Source organism: Vanessa tameamea, chromosome 15 (genome assembly GCF_037043105.1).
Source record: "Vanessa tameamea isolate UH-Manoa-2023 chromosome 15, ilVanTame1 primary haplotype, whole genome shotgun sequence".
Classification (NCBI taxonomy): domain Eukaryota; kingdom Metazoa; phylum Arthropoda; class Insecta; order Lepidoptera; family Nymphalidae; genus Vanessa; species Vanessa tameamea.
The window spans coordinates 6,061,958-6,075,466 of record NC_087323.1 but is presented as its reverse complement, the minus strand read 5'-3'; the positions used below and the strand labels follow the sequence as shown (position 1 = coordinate 6,075,466).

The 13,509-nt window shown below is 32.0% G+C and overlaps 1 protein-coding gene across 7 annotated transcripts in view; it reads right to left on the bottom strand.

Annotated features, from left to right (window-relative positions):
* The window catches only part of LOC113399104 (semaphorin-2A), a 343,072-nt gene that overhangs the window by 31,390 nt on the left and 298,173 nt on the right, over nucleotides 1–13,509 (bottom strand). For all 7 annotated transcript variants that reach the window (XM_064217028.1, XM_064217030.1, XM_064217027.1 and 4 more), the window contains one exon: nucleotides 9,577–9,684. In XM_064217028.1, the coding sequence (XP_064073098.1) occupies nucleotides 9,577–9,684 (108 nt within the window). The remainder of the gene's footprint in view (nucleotides 1–9,576; nucleotides 9,685–13,509) is intronic.

The window sequence follows — 13,509 nt, the reverse complement described above, 5'->3', positions numbered from 1 at the left end:
TATTTGAAAGGAGCTCGAATATTTTCAGCATCGTATAGGCGTTTTCTACCGAACTCCTCTATTAGTATAATGCGATGGGTGGCGGTAAGGTTTTCGAAATTATCATAAAATTACTAAATGTAGCATAAACGTGGGGCGGGCAGCGAGGCCCGTCGCGGTGGATTGAGACTTTATGTAAATTTTAACGACGCTGCGACCATCGGAGGCACCTGTGACCCGCCTTCCCCTCCATCCCTCGCTTAGCCCGCGGCACCTGTCGAAAACCTATGTCGTTTTTATTTCAATAAGCCGAGGATTAAATTAGCCGTGCGAGGACGTGCCCCCGACGGACGCCTTAGGCACAATGGCCTTTCCTTATTCTTTACTTTCAACTCTTAAGTCGGGTAAATACACAAAGGACATAGTGTATTTATCATCATAATAAAATAAATCATGATGATCTCGTGTTCAAACGTAACCAGTAAATACAATTTAATTAAATTAAATGCTAAAATTAACCAAACTACATGACAATGATTTTGAAACAATTAAGGTGTCAATTTGAATTACGAATATGATCACAGTTTTCATTAACTAATTTATTTTATTATTGGATGTAAAGTCCTTTACTTTATATATAAGCTTTAATGTTAATGAATCCTAATTCTTAAGGGTTTTCTAATAATCGGCTAACTAGGCGTGAGCTGTCGTCAGAAAAAAAGGTCTCACTTGTAGTTCAATTCCGCAGAAAAAATTGCAATGAAGAGTTTATCATTAATGCTAATGTTTATTAAGAATAATGACGACTCATTAATTCAATTAAATAAAGACAGTACGCGTTACAATATTGAACTACATAAAATAAAAACATTGGTATTCTATTCACAGTGAGTACATCATTATTTTCTTCATCTAAGTGAGCGTAAGTCCAGAGTAAACAACTCAATGAATCGGACGGAAGAGCTCGGGGCCTTCCTTCGTAGAATAAGAAAGTTGTGGACAGACTCGCAACCTTCATTAGGCCTTTGCTTTGTTTGTTTACAAAATTAGCATCTTCGAGCTTCAGAAAGGAATCGTCCGCTGTGGCAATTATTACACATTGAGTGAAACTTTGTAAAAGGGATTTGCATGTTTTTACGTTGGAACATTTTAATATTATTCTCAATGTTCTATTTTCATTTGCTGGCAATTGTACGTATAAACAAACAGGAGGTAGATCAAATAAAAGTTATATGCAACTATTGTATTAAGTATTTCGATAATATTACTAAAAAAATAGAAACGATTTTTATTGTTATGTTCGTACTGATAATTTTAAACTATTAAGAATTTTAGTAAATAAAACAAGTTTAAAAAAGAGTAAATATTTATTTTACAACTATTGTAATATCATGTGCAAAGAGGTTGTAAACTGAAGCAAGCTGTAAAAATTTTAGATGTAAAAGTAAAAACTTCGGAAAGGTCGTATAAAGTGAAACAAGTGAACTCAGGTGTCATATTGCATTGGATTCTATGTGGTAGATCAGATGGCACGTATGTACATATGTGCAATCTATTTATATCTAGGCTATAGCGAGTGAAATCATTTAGAAGCATATATATACTAATAAGCTGAAGACTTCTTTGTTTTTTTGCTTGAATGAGCTAATCTCTAGAAGATTCAATATATCTACCGGATTAAAAAATCTTTTTCAATTTGACAGTAAGACTCACAAAAGTGGAGTAATATTTAACGCGAAATGAAATAATTCGTTTTATAAAGAAATGTCTTCAATTGAGTAATAAGCAGAAAGCCCCGACAATTCATAATATTTATACTTTAGATAGATATTGTTATATAATAAGACATATTTAATAATAAAAGAGACAATGAAATATTAAAAACGTAGCTTAGCATACATTTTGCGTTTATTATATATTACCTTTTTCAAATTTCTCTAGTTTTATATGAATATCTGACTTCGTTATTTCGATTTTAAGTAATTAATAAGTGGTTATTAATTGCCTGAGTGTATTTTTTTTATTATTAGTGAGTAAAAGCATATGTGTGTTAGAATCACTGGGTCCGTGAATATTGTTATAAGAAAATATTAACATAAAATCAGGACTAGCTTCGAGTACGGTATTGATCGGCGTTTGTCGGCAGGTGTCTATTTCAAGTCTAGTAATTATATAATATACTCATAAAAGAGTAGTCTCTTATGAGTATATTACCATATTATATTAAATATAATTTAAAACTTACATATAGTAAAAGAAATCAATAATAATAATCAATTGCCTCGTTAGTCTTGTGGCATATGTTTTATTTCGCTGTGGATTCTAAATTTAAATCCAGAGTTGAAACATTAAAAGTTATTAATTTTTGCAGTAAAAAAATAAAGTCAAATCCCACAGTTCGGCAATTCGGTTAGCAAACCTTTGCTTTGAAAATCATGTAACGTTGCTTCTGAGCTTGATATCTTCCAGTGGAGTCTAATGAGATGGAGTCAATAGAGTGACTATGTTCGCACTGACAATTGTACACTATTATATCTTTACGCAGTTATAGTCTTTTACACCGGCTTCATTCATCCTTAACTTTAAATTAAACATAATACAATAAACAATATATAAAATATCAGACAAATTTGTACTTCTTCTGTACTTATATATATGTTATACATAGAAGGCTATGTTTTAGTGTTGATTGAAACAATATGCATATATTATTTAGTCATCGTGCGTTATTGTGATGGGGTGGCTTTGAAACACAAAGGATCTTTAAATTATCGAATGCCGCGAGTGAAGTTTTGGCAACTCTGTCACTATCAGATAATGAGATCGAACGAACTTTGTCATATGAAATGTATATCGTAATGGTGGCGATGAAATATTATGTTTGTATCAGATTTTCTACATATATTGATATTTGGTTCACATAACTGGTTATATGTATTGTAATAGAAATACAAAAGGTGATATTATGTTTTGTAAAATAGTTAAATGTAAAAACATTCATCTCTTTTAAAATTGAGTAAAATATGCTTTAATTTGTTGGATATTTGAAGCATATTTGAATATCAATACTATCATATGATTCTCTGTATGTTTAAAATAGTCCTTTTGCTAAGCGAAGGGCTGTATTAGGAAAGTTTAAAGCTTACTGCAGGTTACACGGTTTGGGTGACATCTATGTGTCCGAATTGACATGATTAGTTTCCTTACTTAATATTATGAAGTTTTTGATTTAAAGTTCCAATTTCCAGAGCAACTAGTCACCCAAGTGACACTTTACTTCTTAAAATGAGAATTTAAAAAAAAGAAGATCCAATTTGAGTTAAAATGATAAGTCATTAAACTAACTTGTAAGATTACAAACTATCGAAATTGTAAGGATTTTATTGTAAATTGATTTTGTCTCATTAATCGATAGTTTACTGTTTAGATTAAGTGTCAATTTCGAACTTTTTTTCAAAGTCAATTAGAAGAAGCAAATAGAATATTCGTACAGAAAGATTGAAACGAGGTCCTTATAAGTTAAAAATTTTAATTTGGGAAAGAACGTCATTATTCTTTACGCTATGAAAAAAAAAATAGATTAAAATATTTCTGATGCATGCTTGCATGTAAACTTGTTTAGCTTGACGGTACAAAATTGTGACTAAAGAAACTGAAAATATATAATTACAGGTATTTTTTTAAGAAATCCTTTTATGTATAAAATGAAGATCAAAGTAAGTACTATTAAAAAATTTTTTTTATGTAACGCTTGTTAAATGAATAATCGAATAATAACATTTTCAATAACAGAATAAAGCAAACAGTTTAGAACAGGAAGTTTAAACTGTAATAGTAATTGCTCTACAAATTTCAAAGCATTACAGTGTTTACAATGGTACCTTTATGTGGCGCTATCACAAAACAACGTGCAATGAATGTAACAGCAGGCGATATTGGCTCCTAATTCTGAATGGGATAGATACTGCACCTGAGCTCTGAGCTACGTTGTCGCGTGAAATATGGGTTTGGATTGTACATGCTAACCGTAAACATGTATATACAACATGTATGTATCGAAAAGTATTTACTCGCACGGAAACGTGTCTTGGAACATTCTAAATTGGAAATTTTCTGTGTTCCTTTTCATTTGGATGATTTCCAGATAATATTAATATATAAAGTTAAAAGACATAAATCTATGCAGATTTAAAATAATTGTTGTATTAATCATGCCTAGAGTAGTTTTAGGTGATGTAATAAGAACTTTATTTTAAAAGTGTTATTAATGGTATGGTAATGATAACCGTTCATAAAAAGCCATAAATGTTACTTTTTATTTTATTAAGAATTGCGCTTTGCAAAAAAAATATTTATCAGGTATATTTATTTTATAAGATTTATTTATAAGTATGTTATAACACGAAATATGAATAATAATTGTGAAACCTTATAGATTAATATTCGAATCTATTTAGCTGCCAAGGTCAAAATGTTATTGCTACAGTCAGTTATCCGACAACTTGTAACGCGAACGATTTTTTTGTTGCACATATCTTGGTAACGATGATGTCTCCTAAAATGTTTTTGACGTATCTCATAAGGTTAAGCTAGTCTTACAAGTATATAGAAATAATTTATTTGACAAAACACTGTCGTAGTTCAGGAAATTTGTACAAAATGATATAAATTAAATATACAAACCTTCATCATTTATCGTGCTTTCTATTAATGAGAACTGTATTAAAATCCGTGGTGGTTTAAAAGAAGGAAGCGGAGGTACAGACAGAAACAAAAAGTGACTTTGTTTATACTATTTATAGATATATTCGTACCTTCGATCGACATTGGCATTATGCAAATGCTAAATAAAAATATAAAATTGAAAATGATTTTCGATTACGTTCACGTCTTCGAAGTAACTTTACAAAATCTGTACATAAATAACTTTAAAAGCGAATATTAGGTTTGTCATAACTGATGTTCGGCAAAACTTCAATTTGCTGCGCTCCCACAGAAACTTTACCCCGTGTTTCGCATATCAACATTGCTTAGTTCAGAACGAAGCATTCGCCGTAAGAAAACAACTGTACGAGCACTGAAGCAAGTTTCCTTCATAAACTCATGTTTGCTATCCACCCACTAGAATCTTAATGAGAGAAAACGATAAAAATGTTCGAGTATAACGTCTGAATAGCTACTGTTTTAGACGTAGTTCGTATTAAGTTTAACGGCCAGCGTAAATTCTAGTAGAAAAATGTTTATATGAGAGCATCTGCGTGCGAGCTGAATGCACTATATGGCTTATAAAGTGATTTTGCAGAGTGCTCTCGACGCGGCGACGGCGTCGCGGCCTACACTCGTTATAATTGTGGTAATGATGGCGGCGTATGACACTAAACAAGTAGATCGCCGCAGCCAATTGAAATAAAATATACGCTTAAATTTCCGCATGAAAAAATACCGCTAGTGTAGCTTATTTCACCAGCGGTACTATCGTTTGTATGCGATTAATTTGAAAATTTTCATTACTTAATGAAAACCGAAATGCTTATTAAAATACTTTTAAAATTTATCAATGTATTCTTTTAGCGCAATTTATAATTCTTTTATGAAATATCAATCATCATCAATTTAATATTTTTGCATAACAAGACCGTACCTTTATTACTTTTATTTCAGTCGTGTGACGAGCAACAGATTTAACGTTTTCAATTTAAATGGGAACAATCAATAAGCGGGGCTTATCGCATTTTATTCGAACAAGATGAATGCGATGTGTTTTAAATCTGCTAGCTATACAAATTGTTCTATTGTTATGCGAATGATTTAAGAGAACGTTTACATTAGATCGTTGACGTTTTAAGACTCACGGTCGTTTTTAAATGCAATTTATTTTTAAAATGACAACACTTTTTCTTTTGTAAGTTTGACTTATATTTGTGCGGAGAGGGCACAGATTATTTCGCCAATGTCACGTGCGAAACAAGCAAACATGAAAACTGAAAACATTTAAAAATTATCGCAACGTACTATTTTAAGCAAACTATTATATTTGTATAGCATTAGCTGAAAATGTGCGCAATTATGTATATTTTTTTAAAGAAATTACAAACTTAAATACAATCTTTGAAATGATTCGAATTTTGAAATCATCGCAGTGCAATTCGGTGTTTTTAGTTCAAAAGTCGCCTCGTAAATGTGTAAACAGGTTCTAATGGTAACAAACGATACCTCTGTTTGTTTCGAATCACTTTCGTTTTATTACTCACAGTGACTAATCTTTTCAGGATAACGATTGCATTTCATTGTTTATTTATTCTCTTTCAGTAAGCAAAATTGCGAGGTTTTTATGTCTATGTTTATTTCATGTTTTATTTATGCTGATGTTATGCTATAAGCCTTTATTTTGACTACTGACAGTAATAATTAATTGTAAAAAATATTATGTATTTATGATGTCGAAATGCAAAAGTAACTTTGTCTGTTTGTCTGTCGCTCTTTCACGGACAAACTACTGAACCAAATTTGATGAAAATTTTTAGCAGCAAATTGAAGGCTGCAAGGTCGGATATAGTCAACTTTTTATGCCTGTAACCTGACTACCAATCCCTAAAACGTGTGCGAAGCCGTGGCGACATATACATATATGTAATAATCGTGATACTAGGTACTAAGATTTTCAGTTTATATATTTGTATACAAAAAATGGCTAAAGTTGCAATGTCAGTTTGGGGTTTTATTTTATTTATTAATGAAATAAAATATACAATATTCAGTAGATATCAGAGATAGAATTCAGTAGATAGAATATTCTAGGAGATATCGATATATATATGAGATTAACGGATGGCCATGATATTTTTTAAATTAATAATAATCTAAATGAACAGTCTTGTATTTATAATTATTGAACTGTTCTCATGCTATGAGCATACAGTATAGTATACTTCTTTTATTATATAAATGCAATATATAGTTTGGAGAAATAAATTGGGATGAGAGAGACGCGATTTCTAGGTAATAATAGAACTTCTCCTCGCTTCGCGTTCGAGGAGTTCAAAAAACGACACTCAAAGAATTGAATAATTTAATTTAATATTTCGTAACGGTATCTTCGGAGCGTAAGTTTATTTTAACATGATGGAATCGACATTTATTATAAAAATTGTATTTTTATCATCGCCCGAACACGAAAATAAAACAATAAACATCAAGCGGTTGGAATGCAATCGCGTCTGTCATTTGTTTCCGATGTCCCTCCGATCGAAAACCGCCATTTGTAACAGAATAGATATAAATTGGTGGTTGCAGTAAGGCTACGCACACACTTTTTGAGAAAGTATCAAGAAACGCTGTAATTTTAATTGAAAATATCTTAACCTATAACATATATTGGTACTAAAATATTAAATAAAGTTGAAGCGCTTGTTTTTTTTTGATACACCCACGCATATATACAAAATGCTTGTGTAGGTGTCTCTATTGTTATTTAGGTGTTTATTTTGATCTTTATATGTTAATAATGAAATAAATCAATTATTTTGTATGGTCTATGGATTATTTCTAAACAAAATAGTATGTGAAACCGTCCTGTAGCAAGTGCGTCACCGCTACTGGCCTATCAATTGCGTACATGTGATTTCACTCAATTTTTGAAACTGACGCGCCCTTACCCTTAGCGAGGGAGTGAACGCATTACTCAAACCACAGATTATACCGCAATATTTTTGCCTTATAATTTATAATATGACATCTGAGAATAAATTAACTGAACTACAATTCAATCGCGATTAAAAATAAAATTACTTTCGATTAGATCAAAGTTGATGGCACCGTCAAGTTTTTTGCAAACCTTTGCTGCATTCGGAAATTTAATTTATTATTAATTAACCATTCAAATCTACATGAAATAATTAAAATTGAAATAATGAATATTATAATAAGTTTAGTCAAAGAGAAATATTAATTATATACCAAATGTTGTCTCTATTAGCATTTTGCTCTGTGGAATAGATTGGCGGGCAAGTATCAACATTCGCATTCACTGTTTCCTTCCCCACAAACCTAATATATTTTCAATTTTCAACCACACTGCGTTGTGTTTCCGACTTTTAATAGGATTTATCGTTTTAGATGTATCGTATAAAAGTTGAGGCAATAAACGTTTTGTTATCGTAATGTTTAATTAAGACTTAGTTATTTACGAATTATTCATTTCAAAAATAAATAAAGAGTAATGTAACCATTTCAATTTAAAAGTAAACAGTAAACGTATTTCGGAAAGAGTGCGCGTTCGAAAAATGGAACCAATATTTTCGTTATCGGGAAGTACCGTTGAGGGCTAGCAGCGTCAAAAACGATGCGCTTTCGTGGCATGTAATATCCTATTATCGTATTCATACTTTAAAAATGAAAATTTGCAAAACGATCGTAAAAACTGCTATCCATTCGGCCTGAAACGCGATAAAACGTGTGAAGGGTCAAAACGACCGCCGATACATCATAAAATTATATGAAAGTCAAGAGCAGGGTAAGTGAGAGGTGAACAGAGCACAGGAAATTTATTGCGGTCTGCTTTCGATACCTATTGTGAAAAGCTTTTTTTATGACTTTAAAAATAATTTAATAAAAATTTCTCGACTTAACGCCGCGCCACACTCGGGCCGGCTCGAGTGGTCGAGTCCCGTTAAAATACGAGTATACGATGCTTCGACATAAATACTGGGTAGGTTATATGGAATGGAAATTTTCCATTCAAAATGTTTAGGACGTAGATACATTTCCACGTAAAATTTTCATTGGTTGCAAGCTTTACGGAGTCGTTCGGTTAGAAACTTCAACGTGAAGGAAAAATCTGCTCTCATCTTACGGCGTCATTTGAAATCAGTATCCGTGAAATTTGTCGCGGTTCCTGGCGCCAAGCTATTGCTGTACGTTGCGGGTGCATTTGCACGAAGAATGGAGGCTTAAGTACGATTCGTGCAAAAACGTGCAATAAAAGGAAATTTATTATTGTGTTTTATTTATGTAACATATGTGCGGATATCCTAGGAACTGTTGCGTCTTTGGCTCGTGTCCAAGGCTCATGTTGGGATAACTTGAAGTGGATCTAAAGATAATAATAGCCTGTAATGGTATAGTGCCAAGATATCCGGCTTAAGATAGACGGCTTTAACTTAAAGCTCGTGTAATGTCCATTCAATTAACTTAGTTTTGTTGCCAAGCCTTGTTTAATTAAATATATGAATCATTTGAGTTATTCGTCATAAGTATAATAAAGCGCGTGAAAATACATCTTATGCAGCTTTAAATCTTTGAAGTGTTAGTTTAGGAAAAGAGGAAAACTTATCTGTCCTTTGTCATTTTGTATGTGGTCGAATTGAGATTCGACCACATACAAAATGATAAAGTTTGATGATTTCGTAAGTCGGGGAAAAAATATTCTGTTATATTTGGAGTTGAGTAATTGTGCATCATTTGTTTTATTTTACTGAACGGAATTTAGACAGAGGTCTTAATTTTTAGACCAATTTTACTCAATAAAACGAAAAATATAATACTTTAATAACAATATAATATTTTTTCATATTAATTATTTAATTTGTTAACACTTACATAAAGAACCCAATCTTTAGGGCTGTGCGCGTTTGTGCCGCAGACGTACAGCCTTGCACCATCGCCCATTGGCTGGATTACCCTGACGTGATTGCGGCAATCGAAGTGCTGTAATAGAAAACAATATTAACAAATGCAAAAGAATATTAATAATAGGCATAATAATATTATGTTATGATTTTCGCTGATCGATGTTCGCAGTTTTGTATGCTTAGCTCAGCTTGGCTTAGAGAGTATGCTACGAGTATATATAAATTCAGGCTATACGCAAACACCAAACTGAGTTGCATAATAACCTATCCATTGATTTCTACGTGATCCGACCATACACAATATTATCAATATTTTCCTTAGATATGGAATGCTATATAAAATATTTAACATACAAACACAAGCTGTCTTACAGCTTATCTACCTGTATAAAATAATGTAGTCACTAAAGTATCGATATTGAACTGAAAGTAAAGTACGGAATTTAGAGTAAATCCTTTTTTCTTTTACTACATATATTTTATAACGAATTAAAAAGTATGGGTAATCATTTATAATCGTTATTATTACTACGAATATTTATTTTTATTGTTTCAAAAAGTTAATTATGATTTAAGCAGTCTCAATAAATCATAATCTGAATTTCGTTTCATTATTTGGTTAGTATAAACATGAACTGTGAAAAAACATTTTGAGCACATAGTATGTAGTTAATTAATATAATGTACTCATATTTTCGCGCTAATTAGAAACTGCTGCTATTACATATTCCCTAATTTATTTTATACAAAATAATTTGTTTAAAAATATAAAATAGACATAAAGTGATGTATTGGATTTTTTTATCCTTTTAAACAATTCTAAAGAAAAGGCTAAGGCATTATAATATTTCTATCGGCCTAATGATACTACCCCGAGTCCAAGGCGGGTTTCTAATATTATGATAATGTTATTTCCTACTTAGAGGAAAAATATAATAATAATAATATTTAATCAGTATACGATAGCTTAATACCTACTACAGTACTTACAATTACAACCTTACGATTGTAACATAAACGTCAAAATGTATTTATTATTATAAATTCTACTAATCGGCGTCTAATTTAGGTAAAGAGCCATTGAAGTTAAATGCATAAATCAGAATTGAGGCTAATTACTACAGTTAATTCACTCATTCTCTTACATTTCAATCAAAATTGGTGCAATACGGATAATTGGTTAGCCGATACGATAAATAAATGAACTGCAATGAAGGAATACATATTGGGTGCATCGAAAATTTTATCGAAATAATAGTAATTCGGGCAAGTGTGGGTGAGTGTTCGCTGGCTGTGATTATGCAAATTTGCGTCCAACATAAATATTGAACGGGACATTAATATTCCGTACGACAGGAATATGCGATGACCGCTTTAGTGAATAAAACGCGGCTCAAAATGAACGATTGCTTCATGTTTGCGTTTATTAGGTTTTGTTATTGTTGTGCAATACGACACACCTGATTTGGTCTTGATGAAATAAAACGATTTCGTTCTAGTCATTCAGTATTTTTTCATAAAATTAAAAGGGACTCATTGATTGACTCTGTTTGAATAGTATATCTGCTTGATATTACGTCCGCATATTTGTTTATGTGCGTTTTATGTGTAAAGTAAGAAATATAAATGAAATTTGATATGAAGATAATTAATATAAGTGCCTTATACAAATAGCTGCAAAATGACCTCCAATTTTTGAAGTAAAGTTACTGCATGTTTATTATTATAAGCGGATATTGTTTATATGCGATAAAGCTAAAACCGAGATCGTTCAAAACTATAAAATGACATTAAAATCACCAGTTGTTTTGACATATTTTGAAAAGCAATATAGTAAGTTATACGAATAGAAGGGCCTGCGGTAGCCGTGGCGGGACGAGAGATTGAAACTAATTTTCTCTACGTCACGACGAGAGCCGTCCACGAGCACGACTATTGTACGGATATTCTGTCAGATTTTGAAATTTACGAAATACAGGACGGAATAGAAATACCACAAATGCTTTTTGTCCCGGTCGGGCTGTCACGTTGCTTGATTTAAGAGTTATCATACGAGTGGTTTTTATATTTCGTTTACAAAGTGAGATTTTAAATATCCATATATATATTAAAGTGTGTTGATATAATCTACTTTTTACAATAGGCACGGCATAAACAATTAGTTCAAGTTATTTGTTACTGCGTAAAAACTTATGCCACGCTCTCTTAGATTCGGCCTCACAGAGGTAACTTTCCTAGAGATTGTTCTAAAGTAATTATCGGATTAATATACTTAGAACGTTTCAGCTGTTGTACTGACGTGAACAGAAGTGTTTTGCGCTCGGAAACAATCAGAATTAAGCAGGAGAACAATCAGGCTCACGTCTAAGTTTCTTTTAACGGCACTTAGCCGGGCTCTCGCATAACTTCATTCGGAACTAATGCTTTCGATTGGTCCATTTCGTTAATTATTCGCCACTTTGTACGTAAGTAGATTTACGGCGGACTTTACTTTTCCTCGCGTTTTTTTAACAAATGGTTTTCTCACTGAACTGTACTTATTTTTTTAACATCAAATAGCTTCTTGGTGCTGATATACGAACTTCATTAGCATTGCTAACGACGAATACTAGACTTGTTTTTCTTGGTGACGCTTCTTTAAGTAACTTTACATTCAATGTTGAATACTGTTATTTTAGACGCTTTTATATCATCTTGTAACTTTAATGATAGAAATAATAAAACGGTATATAAAATAAATACTACAGTCTCAGATAATATAATACTTATATATAAGTGAAGCAACTTGTAATTATAAATAATTGTTCTTTATCTATGTGTTTTTCTCCGTTACTGTAACAAAGAAAGCAAGCAACCAGTTTAAATCGGTAAAACGAGTCGGTCCTGTGACCGCTTACAGAATTTCGCCGTCGGCGTTTTTCCAGCCTCTTTCGTGTTACGACATCGTGTTTAGAGAAAGGAAAACTCGTCTACAGCGAGAAACTTTGATTATAGCTTTCACGAGTAGTCGTTCCTCCCACGATCAGGGTGATAGACTCGGGGATATTTCTTTTTTATGGCCCTCTTTAATACTAATAAAACAAATTTACTTTTTTCTTCATAGCAAGAGTTGAAGGGTAGCATGTGGTCTATTGCCTTACTTCCGCTCTATGACTAAAGTTCGATCTTTTACTGGCGTAGCTTATTTCCTCGACATATTGTTTATAGAAAATCTTGTGGGAAAATGTTAGAATTTTTCTTTTCTTATTTCCTAATTATGTTATTAATTAGTTACTAATATTATTAAGAATAAACACTAAACGTAATAAACAATTCTAAAATTGTTTTTGTGAGGTAATTTAGTTATGTTGAATTATTGCTATATTCAATTCGGGTAAAGAATCATTAAATTAGTAATAACATATCAATGTTTTGAAAAATGATAGTCTAATAGCAGTTTGTTAAAAAAAAAACAATTCAAACATCAATCTTATTATTGACGAGCCAATAATAGACTATGTAACATATAGACTCAGACACTGTAGTGTGTAAAAACATACTGAAGCCAAGAAAAAGAAAAAAAAATTGCTTGTACAATAATATCTATAAAATAGTCGTTATATCAATTACAAACGCTGCAGTACCCTAAAACAGAGGTTCACTCGAGCGCAGAAATCACTCGCGTCTTGAACATTATCGAATTAGTGGATCGTGCAGTGCGGTAACTCGCAACAATCACCCAATCTTTGGAGACGGGGAATAAAACAAATATTGCTTTTACGCCGCGATTGTAAATCAAAATTAACGGCCTTAATATAGCGAGTGGAACGCAGCTTTGAGCTCCCGCTATGAAATATGCCGCCGCCCGCCGCTCAGTTAAAAATGGGATTAATCCCTGATGGAAATAGTGCTAGTTGTGTGC